Source organism: Mercenaria mercenaria, chromosome 2 (assembly GCF_021730395.1).
Source record: "Mercenaria mercenaria strain notata chromosome 2, MADL_Memer_1, whole genome shotgun sequence".
Taxonomy (NCBI): Eukaryota; Metazoa; Mollusca; class Bivalvia; order Venerida; family Veneridae; genus Mercenaria; species Mercenaria mercenaria.
The window spans coordinates 76,122,014-76,141,630 of NC_069362.1; the positions used below are offsets into that span (position 1 = coordinate 76,122,014).

The following is a 19,617-nucleotide window of genomic DNA, read 5'->3' on the forward strand; positions in this document are numbered from 1 at the left end:
GTTGCTTTATGTGTCATTTTTATAAATCGTGTCTAAAATGTAAGGACTTGTGCCACATATCCTGCCCTATGTTTCGTTTTGCTGATCAAACTACTAACCACTTGACATTAAACTGGCGGCTCTTTAGCGCTTTTAAGTAATTCGGTGCGATTTGTCAACTTTTCCGGCAGATTTCTCTAGTTTGCTCCATAATCTGCCATATATTATAAAGAAGTTTTACTTGCATTAGTCCCAATAGAGACCAAGTACAAAATTCTATGAGTCGAGTACATAACTGGAATGTTCTTAAAATTTGGTTCTTATTCAGTAAAGACCAAAACATGATGGTTCCTTTACAATTTACGTTTCCAGATCGCCTTTGGCGGACAGTTCTGGGCAATTTACATACGCCCAGAGTTAGCCTGTTGCGTTGTCCGTCCTTTCAGGTTTTTCGTTTCCGAGGTATTATTGGCAAGTCAATGAATCTAAGAGGACACATGTTTCTGTCGCAAGTTCTTTGTAATCTACATTAAGTATATCGAGTCATAATTATACAACTCGATCTAATAGTTTTACATGCATCTTTTTGACCGAATCTTAATTGCATATTGTCGTTAGCTTGACTTGTGAGTTTCATCATGTTTGTTTCTTTGCAAGGACAAGACATATAGTACATATATTGCAATTAATAAATTAATACCTTCCCGTAGTCAGTTTGTGACAGATATTGACCCGGGGGGGGGGGGGGGGCTCGCAGTAAATGATGCAATTAAGTAAATGACACTGAAAGTCCCAGTTACAATTTCTATATCTCTGGAATAGAGTACATATGGCCATATAAGATGTGCCAATATAGGTCAGTAAAAGGGGGGGGTGTTATTTGATGTTACCACTGCACTACAGGTTAACGTCTGCCAATTTGAAGTTTTTGTTGAAGTGTAATGAAATTATTTTGTGGAAATGATACTCTCTTAAACGAAAAGTGAACCAGCACGATAAACCACCATTTGATAAACAGACAGACGTCTAAAACAAACGGTCTATCACAAACAAAAAGACATACTAGAATGTGTTTTGTTGAATGTCTAGGCACCTCTGCAAAAACCTTACTTGGAAGAGTTTCGCTTAGTCAGATAAGTTGCACAAGACCTAAATCAATGCCACATCTTCTGTTCAGATACCAGACACTCTTGACAAGTTTGGACAACCTCATTTGTTAACCACCACGTTTACAAATTCGTTAATAAGACAGGATTAAAAACTAACAGGTACAGTTTGTATGAAGTTAATTATGACCACTTATGATCATAAAAGCATTTAAGGAGGGCCGAAAACTTTTTACGGAGACAAAAAACGTGAATTGTTTATGAGGGGTGTCAACGCTATCATGGAAAACATTTTTGTTCCAAAAAAACTAATGATATGTAAAGTATCGTGTTGATATAGAGCTATTTAATTAGTATAAACAATGTCTGCATTTTGGAATACCAGAAGAATTTCGTCAAAAGTGTATTTTATATCATTATATTCCCTAAATAGATCCGTTTCTTGGAAGAAATACAATCTAGAACAGAACTTAATAAACCATAAGTAAGTGTTGACACCCGTTAATCACCAAAAATGGCCATTATCAGCCTTGCTGTTGAATTGAAATACTAATGTGTATACGTTTGATTCATTCTAAAACCATCCAGTTGATTGTTAATTTCCCATTCCGCCGGACCACACGTGATACTATACTATAATACAGTCAGCATCAACATTACCCCAAAACTGAGTACAGTAAATGAGCGGGTCAGGAAAAGCCATCGACACGAAATCTTGCCGATTCATAACGCTGACATCGCATGACAAGGTTCTGTAACGGGTCACGTTTGAGATAAATCTAAAGAAATCGGGGACAATTTCATTTTATATTTGAAATTTGGAAAATTTCATTGACATCATTGATTGATTCTGCATGATTAAAAGCTATAGATGCTTTACGTATTCAGAAAAAAATGAGTCAAAATGTAATGAGTCACAATGATCAACTAGGCATGTTCTGTCAATTTAGGTATTTTTTGTCAATATACTTAAAAGCATTTAGATGTACACGGCACAAGGGAGGTCTTACTGGGGCCTGGGAATGCTGCTGCTTCACTGAAGCTAATCCGCAGCTGTATCTGGCGAAGAAAAATAAAATATTTGAGTTTAACCGATTTGTTGCATTGCAAATTGACAACAATACAGTTTGGTATTTACTTCCAAAACTCATCCGATTATGCTGCTTCAGTGAAACTTTTTACAGAAGAAAACAACACGCTCAAAACTTCTTATTCCTACATGGAGTCATGTAAATAATGCTAGTCTGCATGAAGAACTGTAAGCACAGCATTTCAGCGTTGTGAGGAGGTGACTTTAAGCAGATTAATTGAGCCGTGCCATAAGAAAACCAACATAGTGGGTATGCGACCAGCATGGATCCAGACCAGCCTGCGCATCTGCGCAGTCTGGTCAGGATCCATGCTGTTCGCTAACAGTTTCTCCAATTCCAATAGGCTTTAAAAGCGAACAGCATGGAGCCTGACCAGACTGCGCGGATGCGCAGGCTGGTCTGGATCCATGCTGGTCGCATACCCACTATGTTGGTTTTCTCATGGCACGGCTCAATTGGTTCTCCATTTAGCCTCCGATACCTTTCCTACAGACCAGAGGATTTTGTAACTTGTTTTAGTACGTGGCAATAAGTACTGAAACTCGTAGTTAAATCGGTCGTAAGACCTGAACATGTAAAAGATACAGGAAATATAATTATAACCTCGGTTATTTACAATGGTACAGTGGCTACATGTTCTGTATAGCCTTACTACAACAGGAAGTATTCAACATTCAATATTTCCATCAAGCCCGGCACTTTAATTTGCAAAAAAGCCCAGGTCAACAATGCGTAATACGTGAAAACACATTGATGAAAGTAAGATGCATTAAAGTTTCATACAAGTTAAGTTTCACTGGTAATAAAACTGTTCATGAAGATGTCAAAGTCTTGGTTATAATCTTCTCGTATATCCAAATGTTCTGAACAGTTTATATTACAAGTGTCAGAATGATATATTGTTTAAGGTTAAATCAAACGCCTGATCGGATGGCTTCCAAAAGGATATAGGATGGTTGGGTCAATCGGGATTTAGCAAAAGCAGTCAGTAATCCAGAACAGAAACGTAAAACATTTTCTACCTTTTCTTACTGATTTGAAGAGGAGTTGAGCGGACAAAGACGGGAGTAGAGGCTACGTTTTTCATGGTACCAAGTACTCGGTTGTAATGTGACCCATTCATGATAGGGATGTGAAACCTAGTGCAAAGATGTAAGGCTGTCGTAACTGGATTGCCATATCTGTTTTAAATTAATGCTAATGAATTGGAAATTTAAGTTTGATATACAATTAATTACGGAATCTGTCACTGGCAGACATTAACTACATTGCCGCACTTGGAATCGGCGTGAAGTTGGCAGTACAGCAGTAGCAGCAGTAGCAGCAGTTAACTGCTGCTACTGCCAGCAGTAGGAGCAGTTAACTGCTACTGCTGCTACTGCCAGCAGTTACATCAGTTCACTGCTGCTACTGCAATCAGTTACAACAGTTAAATGTTAGTACTATCACAAGTGAAGATGAAGTGCTGCTACTGCGAGCAGTTACAACAGTTAACTGCTTCTGCTGTCAGCAGTTACAACAGTTAAATTGCTTGTACTACCACAAGTGAAGTGCAGGCATGAGTTAATGTTCATTTTTAAAGTTAGCGATGCTTTACGTTTTTTATAAAGGAACGGTATATAATTTGGATAGTGTGTGCATATACAATGCTACTGCCAGCAGTGACAATGGTTAACTGCTGCTACTGCCAGCAGTTTCAACGGTTAAATTCTTGTACTACCACAAGTGAAGATGATCAAGCGAAGTGCTGCTACTGCCAGCATATACAGTTAACTGATGCTATTGCCAACAGTTAGAACAGTTAAATGCTTGTACTTACAGAAGTGAAGTGCTACTATTGGCATGAGTTACTTTTCAATTATAAAGTTAGTGATGGTTTATACTTTTTATAAAGGAACGGTCTATAAGTTAGATAGTGTTTGCATATACAATATAGCAGTATAGATTTATTTTGTGTAATAGTTAATTCTAGCAACAAAAAGATGAACCGTTTAAATAGCTGTGATAGTATGGTAGGTATAAGCATTGCTTAAATATCCATCTGTATTTTTATCTATAAAAATTTTCATTTTTAACATAGTATTATGCAAAGCCATAACAGATCGGAAGTGTACGGTGGCACAGAGGTGACAAAGATTGGTTTTTTTTATTAATACGTGCGCACGTACTAGTACAAAAAACATCATCGCACATATAATAAAAAAACATCTTCGTACGTATAAAGTAATACGTGCGCACGTACTAGTACAAAAAACATTATCGCACATACTATAAATAAACATCTTCGTACGTATAAAGTAATACGTGCGCACGTACTAGTACAAAAAACATTATCGCACATACTATAAATAAACATCTTCGTACGTTTAAAGTAATACGTGCGCACGTACTGGTACTAAAAACATCATCGCACATACTATAAAAACATCTTAGTACGTATAAAGTAATACGTGCGTACGTACTAGTATAAAAAACATCTTAGTACGTATAAAGTCATACGTGCGCACGTAAAGGTTTTACGTGCGCACGTATTAGTTTACGCGTAGGTAGATATTTTTTATAAACTAGTACATGCGCACGTAAAATCTTTTACGTGGGCACGTATTACTTCATACGTACGAAGATTTTTTTTTTATAGTATGTGCGATGATGTTTTTTTATACTAGTACGTGCGCACGTATTAGTTATTACATGCGCACGTAATAATAAAAAAAAACATCTATGTCACCTCTGTGCCACCGTAGAAGTGTAATACGTATTTTAGTATTTTTTACAAGTAAGTACAAAATATTTTATATAATGCACAATGTATGAAATGCATGCATGTCCAAATAGAATTAGTTATTATTTTGTCTAGAAAAAATTGTACTGTGTACTCTGACGAATTAGCTGGCGAGACTTACCGATAATGAAAATTATGCATGATTTTTTGTGTTAAGATAAAATTTATTGTACATAAGAAGAAAAATGGAAAACATATAAGTGAAAGAATGAATTTTATCGCACATAAAAGGTTCCTAAAAATGAATTGACAGAGTACAGAGTCCCAACCGCTAACGTGACAATACTACAGGCGACCACAACACCATTTTATTTAGACAGGAAGGGAACATAAAACACGCGAGAGACGATCCTATAAATTGAACTTTCAAATGTCAAATCAGTTTATAGTATAGTGTATTTAACTCCGACTTTTGGCCTTAACTATGATGTAATTACCTCCCCGGATTGCATCTTAAGAAACTGAAAGTAGAAAATCTCGCGCTTTTCTAAATAGGAAGGGATGGTTTCGAATTAGGCCCGGGCACGTTTTCTGAATAAAATGAGTACACGTATTTTATAGGCATTGTTATTCAAATAGTTATTTTCAACGATAAAAGAAGTAAAAATACAAACAACAGTAACAGTTTGAAGGAAGTTGCCGTGTGCTGAAATCGAATTACCCAGCTCCTGACTAAAAATAGAATGGCGAGTTAGATCATGCAAAACAGCAAAGGGCAGTCATCAATCAATGTATTCCTCCATGTACATTGTACAGATTAAAATCATGACATTTAAATAAGACAGAAGTTTGGGGGTCCCCAGCTCCGCCCCAGACCTTGACTTTTGGATCGGACCGGGTGGCCGTTGTAGAGGGGGTCGTCCCCCACCCGGCACGGGTGGCCGCCATTCGGGGAAAACTCTTGTTTGGGAGGAACCCGGGGCGAGGTGTGAGGCGGGGGTGGCCTAAAATGCTTACAGCAGTTAATAGGAGGACCCTACGGGACCTTGACTTTGGGACGGGACCGGGTGGCCGTTGTAGAGGGTGACGGTGTATGGGGGGCCAGCATAGCGGCTACCCCGGGAAAACTCTTGTTTACTCGTGAGCGGGTCTCAAACTTGGTCCGAGGCCGTTTCTGGAAATTTTCACATTTCTCAGTTTGGGCACCCCCAGCTCCGCCCCAGACCTTGACTTTTGGATCGGACCGGGTGGCCGTTGTAGAGGGGGTCGTCCCCCACCCGGCACGGGTGGCCGCCATTCGGGGAAAACTCTTGTTTGGGAGGAACCCGGGGCGAGGTGTGAGGCGGGGGTGGCCTAAAATGCTTACAGCAGTTAATAGGAGGACCCTACGGGACCTTGACTTTGGGACGGGACCGGGTGGCCGTTGTAGAGGGTGACGGTGTATGGGGGGCCAGCATAGCGGCTACCCCGGGAAAACTCTTGTTTACTCGTGAGCGGGTCTCAAACTTGGTCCGAGGCCGTTTCTGGAAATTTTCACATTTCTCAGTTTGGGCACCCCCAGCTCCGCCCCAGACCTTGACTTTTGGATCGGACCGGGTGGCCGTTGTAGAGGGGGTCGTCCCCCACCCGGCACGGGTGGCCGCCATTCGGGGAAAACTCTTGTTTGGGAGGAACCCGGGGCGAGGTGTGAGGCGGGGGTGGCCTACAAATGCTTACAGCAGTTAATAGGAGGACCCTACGGGACCTTGACTTTGGACGGGACCGGGTGGCCGTTGTAGAGGGTGACGGTGTATGGGGGGCCAGCATAGCGGCTACCCCGGGAAACTCTGTTTACTCGTGAGCGGGTCTCAAACTTGGTCCGAGGCCGTTTTGGAAATTTTCACATTTCTCAGTTTGGGCACCCCAGCTCCGCCCCAGACCTTGACTTTTGGATCGGACCGGGTGGCCGTTGTAGAGGGGGTCGTCCCCCACCCGGCAGGGTGGCCGCCATTCGGGGAAAACTCTTGTTTGGGAGGAACCCGGGGCGAGGTGTGAGGCGGGGGTGGCCTAAAATGCTTACAGCAGTTAATAGGAGGACCCTACGGGACCTTGACTTTGGGACGGGACCGGGTGGCCGTTGTAGAGGGTGACGGTGTATGGGGGCCAGCATAGCGGCTACCCCGGGAAAACTCTTGTTTACTCGTGAGCGGGTCTCAAACTTGGTCCGAGGCCGTTTCTGGAAATTTTCACATTTCTCAGTTTGGGCACCCCCAGCTCCGCCCCAGACCTTGACTTTTGGATCGGACCGGGTGGCCGTTGTAGAGGGGGTCGTCCCCACCCGGCACGGGTGGCCGCCATTCGGGGAAACTCTTGTTTGGGAGGAACCCGGGGTGAGGTGTGAGGCGGGGGTGGCCTACAAATGCTTACAGCAGTTAATAGGAGGACCCTACGGGACCTTGACTTTGGGACGGGACCGGGTGGCCGTTGTAGAGGGTGACGGTGTATGGGGGGCCAGCATAGCGGCTACCCCGGGAAAACTCTTGTTTACTCGTGAGCGGGTCTCAAACTTGGTCCGGGGCCGTTTCTGGAAATTTTCACATTTCTCAGTTTGGGCACCCCCAGCTCCGCCCCAGACCTTGACTTTGGATCGGACCGGGTGGCCGTTGTAGAGGGGTCGTCCCCCACCCGGCACGGGTGGCCGCCATTCGGGGAAAACTCTTGTTTGGGAGGAACCCGGGGCGAGGTGTGAGGCGGGGGTGGCCTAAAATGCTTACAGCAGTTAATAGGAGGACCCTACGGGACCTTGACTTTGGGACGGGACCGGGTGGCCGTTGTAGAGGGTGACGGTGTAGGGGGGGCCAGCATAGCGGCTACCCCGGGAAAACTCTTGTTTACTCGTGAGCGGGTCTCAAACTTGGTCCGAGGCCGTTTCTGGAAATTTTCACATTTTTCAGTTTTGGGCACCCCCAGCTCCGCCCCAGACCTTGACTTTTGGACGGGACCGGGTGGCCGTTGTAGAGGGGGTCGTCCCCCACCCGGCACGGGTGGCCGCCATTCGGGGAAAACTCTTGTTTGGGAGGCAGACGGGGGCAGGTGCGAGCCGGGGGTGGCCTAAAATGCTTACAGCAGTTAATAGGAGGACCCTACGGGACCTTGACTTTGGGACGGGACCGGGTGGCCGTTGTAGGGGGTGACGGTGTATGGGGGGCCAGCTTAGCGGCTCCCCCGGGAAAACTCTTGTTTACTCGTGAGCGGGTCTCAAACTTGGTCCGAGGCCGTTTCTGGAAATTTTCACATTTCTCAGTTTGGGCACCCCCAGCTCCGCCCCAGACCTTGACTTTTGGATCGGACCGGGTGGCCGTTGTAGAGGGGGTCGTCCCCCACCCGGCACGGGTGGCCGCCATTCGGGAAAACTCTTGTTTGGGAGGAACCGGGGCGAGGTGTGAGGCGGGGGTGGCCTAAAATGCTTACAGCAGTTAATAGGAGGACCCTACGGGACCTTGACTTTGGGACGGGACCGGGTGGCCGTTGTAGAGGGTGACGGTGTATGGGGGGCCAGCATAGCGGCTACCCCGGGAAAACTCTTGTTTACTCGTGAGCGGGTCTCAAACTTGGTCCGAGGCCGTTTCTGGAAATTTTCACATTTCTCAGTTTGGGCACCCCCAGCTCCGCCCCAGACCTTGACTTTTGGATCGGACCGGGTGGCCGTTGTAGAGGGGGTCGTCCCCCACCCGGCACGGGTGGCCGCCATTCGGGGAAAACTCTTGTTTGGGAGGAACCCGGGGCGAGGTGTGAGGCGGGGGTGGCCTAAAATGCTTACAGCAGTTAATAGGAGGACCCTACGGGACCTTGACTTTGGGACGGGACCGGGTGGCCGTTGTAGAGGGTGACGGTGTATGGGGGGCCAGCATAGCGGCTACCCCGGGAAAACTCTTGTTTACTCGTGAGCGGGTCTCAAACTTGGTCCGAGGCCGTTTCTGGAAATTTTCACATTTTTCAGTTTGGGCACCCCAGCTCCGCCCCAGACCTTGACTTTTGGATCGGACCGGGTGGCCGTTGTAGAGGGGGTCGTCCCCCACCCGGCACGGGTGGCCGCCATTCGGGGAAAACTCTTGTTTGGGAGGAACCCGTGGCGAGGTGGGGCGGTGTTTCCAAGGGGAACTCTTTTTTTTTTTTGATGGACTTGTGGCTGAATGCGACTTGAGTGGTTTTCTTTCAGCAGTTAATACACCATAAATATATACGAAACTGGTAAATTGCTCTCGTTAGCTGTAACAAGAACCTTGTTATTTGCTGTCATAAACATTTTACTGCTAGCAGTAATAGGAGCCTTGTAAACATTTAATCACTGATATTTACATATAAAAAAGAACTGGTATACTGGTCTTATAAACCATTTGACTGCTGCCAGTAGCACATAGAAAACTGCTTTCATTGGTCATTTGACTCATTTCACTGCTTGAAGTGACATGTTCTCATAGACCACTCTGCTGGCACAAATATAAATGAGACATTTAAACCATTTAACTGCTGGTATTGTATAGTTTACAGGAGAATTTAAGGGTGAATGGGGCAATTTTCTATAGGGCAAAATTTTTCTTACGGGCAGAATTTCTTTAAACTTTGTATACTGTCTGAGAATCAAAGTTAGAACGAAAATATGTATTAAAGATCATAGGTACCTAGGCTTGATCCTGAATTTTCTGCCCTTGAATATCGGTTTCAAGGGCAGATAATTCATGATAGATTAAAAACGCTTCAATGATCTTTAAACGATACGCGAGAAAGGTAGGTTTTACGGCCTATTACACATCTGAAGGAATCTTGTAAATGATTTTAATAACACAATTTAATTGCTGGCAGTATTATATGTAGGACACTGACAAAATAAATATCTTATGTCATTCTCATCACCTGGTAATACAGCTTGATGAACTGTTATAATTGCTGGCAGTAGTAGCTGATGTTAGCAAACACGATCAATTGCTTTAACTGGTGGCAGTGAACTGAGACAGGCAATAAACTGCTGTAACTGCTGGCAGTAGGAGCAGTTAACTGCTGTAACTGCTGGCAGTAGGAGCAGTTAACTGCTGCTACTGCCAGCAGTTACAGCAGTTAACTGCTGCTACTGCTGTACTGCCAACTTCACGCCGATCACTTGGATCATTTTCAAACGGGAAGATACTTCATACATAATCGGCGAATAATAATTTTGCCGACTTTGTTTAAACATAATTTTTTAATAATAAAGTTTTCCGACATTAATCACTGATTTATATGACAAGGTCATCAAGTTCATAGATAAATAGAAGTACGAATGTACAAATCATCAAAAGTAGGTTATCATGCCAGTTTATTAGAATTAAATGTCACATGATTACGTCGGTTTTAGATCAATAAATTTCCCAACTAACACTCGCGTCTTGTCAGTAGAAGAAGTAGAGAAACTTCCCGTTCGGGAAATCAATTTGTATTTTTTTCCTACTTCCCGAGCGGAAAACTTGATACTAAATATAGCAGCAAGCTTCTCGTTATGGAAGCAGAATCGTCATTTTTTGACTGGGTCACTATAAAGTTCGGTAACCAGCCGGTTTGTCCCAGAGGCTCTGGTGTTACGGCGCTTGAATTACTAAACTTTTATGAAACTCTCTTACTTGTAGTTCTTATCCATTGTTCACCAGTCTTTGTCACAATGTTTATGGGCAATATATCTCGGACAAGTTTGATAACCATCCAGAAAATAAGAACCAGTAAGTATCGAGTCATTGTCCTAACTTAAAATTGCAAAATTGACAGGGTTCAGCTAATAGTTTAAGCAGTTCTTATCTAGTGTTTACAAAACTTAGTCAAATGTTTATGGGCATATTATCTCCGCCAGGTTTAATAACTAGATGAATAGTATTTTAAGTTCTGGAATTGTGGCCATTGAATTAGCTTGACAACTTTTCTATGCCACTTCTGTTTACTTGTGTCTTTCAAAAGACCTTGTGCATAAGAATATAAATGGAACCATAAAAGTTGTAAGCCTGAGAGATTTTTATAGATTTCTAAATTTTAAAGCTTCCCGAATTCGAAACTTACCTTCCCAATCGGGAAACTGATATTATGTACAATTGACATTAAATTGCAAGTAACTTTCTAACATTATACAAAGACCTGTCTAAAAGCCATTTGAAAATAGTTAAATCTGTAAGAAGATCCATGTTCAACTAGTATATGTCATTTTTTTCAACTTACCAAGTCCATCTTGCACTTGACCAAACCATCATGTCTAGCTAGCACTAAGATCAAACCATCATGTCTGACTAGCACTATATCAATCTATCGGGTCCAGTTAACATTGTAAGCCAAGGTATTAGATCCAGTGAGCACAGTTCATAAACATCATGTCCAACTAATGCACCTGTCAATATTTTGCCCGCCCAGGGGGGCGGCGGGCTGACCCAGGGGAATTTGACATTTCAAAAAAATTGTTGTCTAAATCCCCACCCTAGAGACAACCTTTTTTGTCTAAATCCCACCCTAGAGCCTTGTTGGTACATCAAATGTTTGTCTAATTCCCGCCTGTCGGGAATGGCCTTCTGTCTAAAGTCCCGTGTATGCCCGCCGCTCCCCCGGGCGGGCAAAATATTGACAGGTGCATAACACTGTACTATCATGTTCTATCAGCACTACACCAAATCATCGTGTCTACATAGCACTTACATGTATACCAAACCATAGTTCATTGTTATTAAGTAGCACTAACCAGCTCAGAAAATTCTGAAGCTGGCATAACTTTCACTAGAAGGAAAAAGGTCATTAAGTCTTTATGAAAGGGACAACACTGGAACAGTTGTGGTAAGAAGTCAACCAGAAAGGAGTAAAATGGCTTTGATTGACCTTGGCATAAATTGCGTTTAAAACCCATGCTGCACATGTTATTGAGACAAAGAAACGAACGCAGAACCTACACGTACCTGTCTTATATTAAGGTAAACGATTGCGATTTTACAATATATGTGCCCTTTACTTTGTATATTCAAATCGAATGGGTTAAGATCGAAAATTGTCAACAACACGGAACTGGAATTTTAAAGAAATTATGAACCACTTCAGGTCAAAATAATTCTTCAACATTTTATAGTTTTTTAAAATCTTATTTTACACTATGTTATATCAAGCACCTGAAAACAAACTGATTTTAACAAACTTCACACAGTATTGTGTTTAGTTAACCAATCTCGCCAGAGCTGTTGTGGGTTGCTGTTTGTGGAGGCAGTATCTTGGAACGTGGCTTTGCTCGTTGTATATATATCCATGGAGTTTATCGTTGAACAGGTGCCGTGGGATCAGTCCAGTCTGTGCATGGAAACATATTCAACGTGTTTAAGTCCGGCGATAGACACAATAAGCAGCCAGCATGTTTCCATTCCATACCAAAGATTCCCTCATATTCTACGATGCTAGCGCAAATGACCATTCATGTTAATCTTTCGCGGGAATCTCCCGATAGTTGACATCAATGTTCAAATAATCTTAAAGTACTTTGTGTCTACTGGTCACCCACTGCAAGTTTCCCAATACAGAGAAAACCCAACCTGATTTAAAGTATTTAGTAAAACGACCCATAGTATGATCGTGTTCTTAAGTCAGACTGAAAGTTAACCATATATTTTGTATACGCCGCTTAAGGTGACGTTAAAATATTTAGTACTAGCAATACTTTCTGCTGGACAAAAAGCACCTCGAGTCCTTCATGGTCATATATAGGGAAGACAAAGGGAGAACTACGGTGTCCAAGATCTGGTTCTGCCGTCTGATCTGTATGATCCTTTGGAGATAGTTCGTATAAGAGTATTATGTCATTTGCTTCTTACATATCATCAAGGCTTTTGTCTGCCCAAGCGGCTTTATTGCTGAACATCTGCCTGGCTGCGTGTTTTGTTTTTTTTCAACTCCATGATACATTTGTCCAGATCAGTGTTGTTTTCCATTTGATGGCTTCATCAAATTCATGATATGTTCAGCCCAGCTTTCGGAAACATTAGTCTTTTGTTCCGTTGCATTTAATATAATGGAAGGACCATAGACCGCTGTCAACGTATCATATAACTGTTTGATCTCATTCTTACTGCACGTCCCTGAACTGCTGAGCCAGGTTTCTTGCATGTTACGAAGTACTGCCTTAACTTTTAAAGCTAAACTGATGAAATCAACTAATGAAGACTCATTCTTGTACCTTCTACTACCACAGGTAACGCTGCTGATTCTGCTGTCCACATTATCAAATCCACTGCCACTACAACCACTACCAACACTAGTATCTCTACTACTACTACCTCTACTACCACTTCTACTCCCTCCTGCACCACAACTTGTACCACTACCACTACAACGACTACCTCAACCACTTCCATAACCACTATTGCAACCAATACCACCACAACCACTACTACCACTACCATAACTAACTAACAACTTCCACTACTACTGCAATTTATACCACCACAGCCACTACTACTACTTCCCCTACAACCATTACCACCACCGGTACAACTACTACCACTACTACTACCACCGCCGCCACCGCCACCACCACCACCACCACATCTACAAACACCGTAACTTAAACCACCACTACTACTACCACCACTACCATAATTACTACCGCCGTCACCACCATCACTACTACTACCATCGTCACCGCCACCACTCCTATCAACACCACCATTACTATCACCACCATGCTGCTGCTTCTCTACACCTACTACTTTTGTCTGCTTTTATTACTTCTACTGCTTCTACTTCTTCTGCGCTGTGTCTGCTGCTACTGCTACTGCTACTGCTACTGCTACTGCTACTGCTACTGCCACTGCCACTGCCACTGCTACTGCTACAGGTACTTTTACTGCTACTGCTACTGCTTCTGCCACTACTGCTGTTACTGCTGTTGATACCAGTACTGCTACAACCACTGCAACTGCTATTACTGCTGCTGTCACTTCTACTAATACTATAGCTACTACTTCTGTTGTTGCTGCTGCTGCTGCTGCTTCTGCTGCTGCTACCATCACCACCACTATTAAAAACTGAAGTAATGTTTTTTCTAATCTACAAGTAAAGCCATCTCTTTATTTTAATGGTATTTTACTAGATTATGTTGATTTTCATAAACATTTAGGTTTAACTTTATCGTCCGATCTTAAATGGCACGAACATATTAGCCACATAGAAAAGTCTGCATCGAAAGTTTTGAGTTCTGTGAGAGCACTAAAATTCAAGTTAAAAAGATCTACTCTAAATCAAATTTATATTTCATATATGAGACCTATATTAGAGTATGCATCTATCGTTTGAGATGGATGCACTGTACAACAAAAACAATCCTTAGAAAAATTACAATATGAAGCGGCGCGTATTGTTACGGGATTAACCAGGTCTGTCTCAATACAAAATTTAGTTCAAGAAATAGGATGGGTCTCCTTAGAGGACAGACGAAATATTCAAAAGCTTATTACAGTTTATAAAGCTAAAAATAGTCTACTCCCTGAATTCTTGTCAAATATTTTTCCTCCTGTTGTAGCAGAGATATCTAATTACCCTTTGAGAAACAATGATAACTATGTAACAATAGCTCGAAGAACTCAGATTTATAGTAACTCATTTATACCGTCATCTACCGATCTGTGGAATTCACTTGATATAAATATTAGAAATTCTGAATCCCTTAATATATTTAAATCAAGGCTAAAAGATTTGTTCAAAGCACCTACAATCCCTAAACACATTTTGGTTGGTAAAAGACTGCCCTCAATATTACATGCAAGGTTAAGAAACCGATGCAGTAATCTGAATAACGATTTATACATGAATCATTTAAGAGATAATCCCAGTTGTGACTGTGGGTATCCCATCGAGAATGCTGAACATTATTTCTTTCAGTGTATGAAATTTAGAGAACAAAGAATCGACCTATTTCACGAAACCAGAACTTTTCATCCTTTAAATGGCACACTGCTATTATTTGGATCTGACATGTACTCAGACGAATTACTTTGGCGGTGCATAAATTTATCATAAATTCTAATCGTTTTCAGTGAGAATAGCTGTGACTTGTAATTTCTACCAGTACCTAACATTTGATATTGATTATTAATCAAACCTCCATTTATCGCAAACGAATACAGTTACTCCTGCCCTTGCCTAGCTTCTGGGAATCAGATCCATGATGAAAAATAGCAATATCAATATCATATATAACATTAAACTAATTTTTTTTCTATTTTAGTTTCAGTCATACTTTGGTCTTTTCTTCATTCAAACTTTTGTAATACATGTTATAATTGTTTATTTCGTAAAAGTAATTAATTTTATGCAATAGTTAATTTTCGAGGGAAGGGCCGTTTACTAATGTTGGCAGAACTTGTGGTCCGACCCTATTGCTATAATTCAATCGATTGTTAATATCCATATGTTGATGTAATGATATAAATACATGTATTATAAGCAATGAAATATGTTTAAACTAAACCACTACTAATACCACTCACGCACACGTAATGGTGATGCAAAAGGATCCCCTTTTACCTTTATATTACTTGTTACTTTCAGTGGTAAAGGCTGTCACCACTGGTGTCGAAAATAACATCTGGACACCGTTGTTTTCAATTAAGTGTTGGTTTTCACGTTCAAGGCTACAACTTCTATGTCAAATGCGGTCAAATCTAATATGAGATAATGACGTGACTTGCGACACATTGTTTCCTTATTTTACAATGAAAAATTGTCACCGTTATATAAGTGTTCTGTAGATTTGTCAGATGACTTGCGTTTTTTTTTCTCTTCATATAAGTCGTTACATATGATATTGCATTGTTTACGCAGGCGTTCGTGGTCAATGGTCAGCTAAATATTTCCTTCTGTGCAACCACTTAATTTTGAAAAATGACTTGGTATTTATTTTTACATCTCTTTCCTACGGCTGTGGAAAGCTGTGATGTTTTGGTAACAGTGGAGTAACCAGGAGCAGAACCAGTCATGCCGTCATACGGATGGGACGGCAGTATAAGAATAAACTATGAATGAGGATGAAGTTGGTCACTGTACTCTATATAATGATAACATTTTTTGATTTTCAAATATTGTTTTCATTTTATCACGTTGTGTCTTCAAAAATCCAGTACCAATAATATCCCAGATATAGCATGTATACACATCTTTAAATAGTTATTGGACCAGCGAAGAGCCTGTAAAATGTACGCTTTAAAAACCAGGATGCGTCGCGGTTTCTTCACTGTCCATAATGAATGTGTTCAAACTGACGGAAGAAATCGTTGGATATTATCTCTTGTGTCAAACATGCTTATCAAAATATGTTTAAAGAATATAAAATGACGGAAAACTCTTAACAAAGTTTTTACGAAATTGTCTGTGCTAGTTTCTTGTTTGTGTTAAAATTAGAAATTTATGACATATGACAAGCAAAATAATTTCCGCGTTATAAACTGCAATACTGCTTTCAATTTTTCTTGATTTATCGTGCTTGAAAACAACTTGTACATGTACATCAAATTTTAGGTGAAAAGGGGGGATAATTCATAAAACATTGACGCTAGAGTTGTGGCCCTTATGTCATATGATGTGGGTGATGATGTGAAATAAGCATTTCTTCTAAATTTTACAAAATATGACTATTTACAGAATATGACTTCAAAATTCAGATTGTTCCGCCTTATTTTCGAATGAAATAATATACAAGAAAAACGAATGGTGTCTTTCATTGTTAATACACTTATATAGATTTTTTGATGAAAATAAAAAAGACAAGTTGATTGGCTTAAAATATTTGACACAAAACCGTTCCATTTGAGTATTCTTAACATCGTTATAACATTAACAACATCAAATACACCCACCCTCACAGTGTGATGTATAACTTATCATTTATTGCTAATCCATTTTTTAGGTTTATAATGATAAAAACGTAACAAAAACACGACGTACTAACGTTACGTCAATTACCTATGTAATAAACAAATTAAAAAAGAATGTGAAAGACCTACAAGAAGGCCTATTTCTTTGGTGGTGTCACTAAAAGTCTTCTAAGGTTAGACAGTGCAGTAGAAAGGTTGCAGACGCTATGCGAGCGGTTACTTACTTCAATTACCGCCGATTTAAAAGGTTACAAAAACTATATATGATATAAATATACAAAGAGTCATGACAGAAAAAAGGTAAGAAGTTGGAGAATTTACAAACGTACATAAACAGTCACAGAAAAAAAGATAAACGGCATTTTTTTTTCAAACATCGTTGAATGTCCTTTAAAAGTTTGACGTGATGTCATCTTTTGCGCAGATCTTCGCGCGTGCCAGTCTGTCTTTCCTTCTATTCACAATAAAAAGGTTACTTTTATTTGTTTAAATTGATAAAAAAAATCAATTTGAAAATCTTTAATTTTCACCAGTTTCTTTCAATTGCTGACTGATTGACTGAAATTACCGTTACCTGAATTGACGCCGGTCAGAGCCCCTGAATGTATTGAATAGATGAGGGTTGTAAGGTATTCATGCAAAATCAAGTGTGTCATAGTGTCGACTCGGATTACGTGATATAGAGTGCACATTGAATGCAAAATGAAGGTGCTTCGTACCTGTACCTAATCTAACGCTAATGTCTTTTAAATGTTGTTTTTATTGACTCCTTTATTTTCTCATGTTCTATTCATGATATCTTTATAAATGTTTGAATTTAGCTTGAGTTTCGATTGCGTCAATAATTCTATGTCACAGGCCATTAAAGTCCCATTACTTTAAAATGTTGGTGCATTTTTTTTGATATCTGTTACCGATATTTTACTCTTTTTCAATACTTACTGTGCGATAGTATCCAAATATGATTTTAAAAAAAGTGTTGTTTATTGTATAAATTTTTAGTGATAAATAGATTATAAAAAAAAAAACATCAAGTTTGAATGAATATTTTACGAATTTTCACGAGTTTAGAATAATTATTCTTTAACGAAATATCTCTCATGTTTCAGGGCGACAAACACGACTAAGTCTGGGTCGGATTTCCTAGATACATACAAAATTGATTTTTCTCGCATTGGGTGTCTCTGAAGCCAGTTGTTTAAATGTAATTACTAAATATAAGTTATCTGAAGAATTATTAACAAAACTTTCTACTCCATGGTTTGCTGGCTTGATATTCCTTTTATATTCAAACACCAAAATGTGATTTACATGTTTCACTATAATTTATGTCATTTGGACTGGTATATTGTGTATTCTAAGAACGTAATCATTGATAATTAATAAATAAGCACGTGCCAGTCTATACTATCTGATAGAGTGAAACGGCTGGAGATAATTTATTATTTCAGTTTCTGCTCTCTGCGTGTCATCCCGTGCAGTGTTTTTGTTATTGCGGCCCTCATTAACGTAACGTATCCTGTTAATTGAATATTAATGACATCTCCATCGGTTTAGATTGTATAAATCGTGCTTACTTTGACATTCATTGAGCCGACATTTACATTTCATCATATGACTTACTAAACTTCTGCCTATATCTGGGTCCTTTTTGAAGGCAAGCTGTTTGGTGGTTACAGTGACGTGTATACCAGCCACAGATATAACCGCGGGTGCTACTTCAAACACGATCAGTCCATATTTCATGCTAGTTTTAAACATTTTTATTTATCATGCTCTTCTCCACCAGAAAAATATGTGTTTCTGAATAAACATAAACATGTTTGAAATATTTATAATTAACATACTCGTACAATAACATGTTGGCTAAGCATTTGTCTACCAATCTACAGTAATCTACGGAGGTAAAACAACAACATGTTCAAGACACTCACTACAGGGATGCTGAAAAATGTCTGTAAAGACATTTCTTATTTGACTAACTTTGATTCGAATCTTTGACTGAAAATGTCTAGTATGTAGGAGTGGAAACATAAAATATATAATTATAGTATGATGTAAATGATATACATGGTCTTTGGATAATGATGGTTAGATGTTTTTGTCATATAAAGGCACCGTCGCCGCCGCCACCGCAGCAGTATATGCGATTAATAAACAGAGGTATGAATTAGTAGAACATCACAAGCTTGTTGTAGCCAGAACGTGTTTTGACTAAATTTCGGATAAAAAAAGGGAACAAATTCAAACATTTTATGGCGAAAAGGCGATAATTTAAAACACTGAATCATAAATTCGAGCTTGCACGTTTTCGTTTCCACTTTGGCCCGGCGTATGTTTATTTTCTGTTTATACAATTACATTAACAGGCAATGCACCGACGATGCAATCTATTACTATTATTACAACAATGGCAAAAACTGAATATAAAATTTCATTTTACTGAATTTTCTGTAAATTTTGGCGCAGGTCCTAAGAAGTGCATATCGACCTACAATGTTTATTAACCTTTAGCCTGCTGGCAGCAAGTGATTCTGCCTTTGTGACCAGTACAGACCAAGATCAGCCTGCACATCCGTGTCGGCTGGTCATGCTCTGCACTGTTCGCTATTCAGTCAGTGAATACCTCTTTGAATAATAAATGGTATTGCCCAAATTGAATGATGGAGCAGTCTATTTAAGAAATTTAGCAGGCTAAAGGTTAAAGTAGTTATTTCTTTTCCTTCTCGAAATACGAATATTAATTTCAGTACTAAGTTGTTCAAGGATATTCAGTTTTTGGTTAAATTATGTAGAAAGTGTCATTTTATGGCCATAAAAACACT

General features: G+C 40.2%; 1 protein-coding gene across 1 annotated transcript; it reads right to left on the reverse strand.

Annotated features, from left to right (window-relative positions):
* Positions 1-13,330: 13,330 nt before the first annotated feature.
* LOC128549598 (uncharacterized) lies at positions 13,331-18,538 on the reverse strand. Its single transcript, XM_053526606.1, has 3 exons — positions 18,416-18,538; positions 13,805-13,948; positions 13,331-13,636 (listed from the first exon to the last, which is right to left on the reverse strand). The coding sequence occupies exons 1-3, from the start codon at positions 18,536-18,538 to the stop codon at positions 13,331-13,333; spliced, it is 573 nt and encodes a 190-aa protein (XP_053382581.1).
* Between the last annotated feature and the right edge of the window lie 1,079 nt (positions 18,539-19,617).

Coding starts and splice junctions, on each gene's coding strand:
- LOC128549598 (XM_053526606.1), bottom strand. CDS start 18,538: ATGAAATATGGACTGATCGTGTTTGAAGTAGCACCCGCGGTTATATCT. Junction 13,949..18,415: donor CAGATATAGGCAGAAGTTTA/GTAAGTCATATG, acceptor ACATTACTTCAG/TTTTTAATAGTGGTGGTGAT. Junction 13,637..13,804: donor CAGTACTGGTATCAACAGCA/GTAACAGCAGTA, acceptor TAATAAAAGCAG/ACAAAAGTAGTAGGTGTAGA.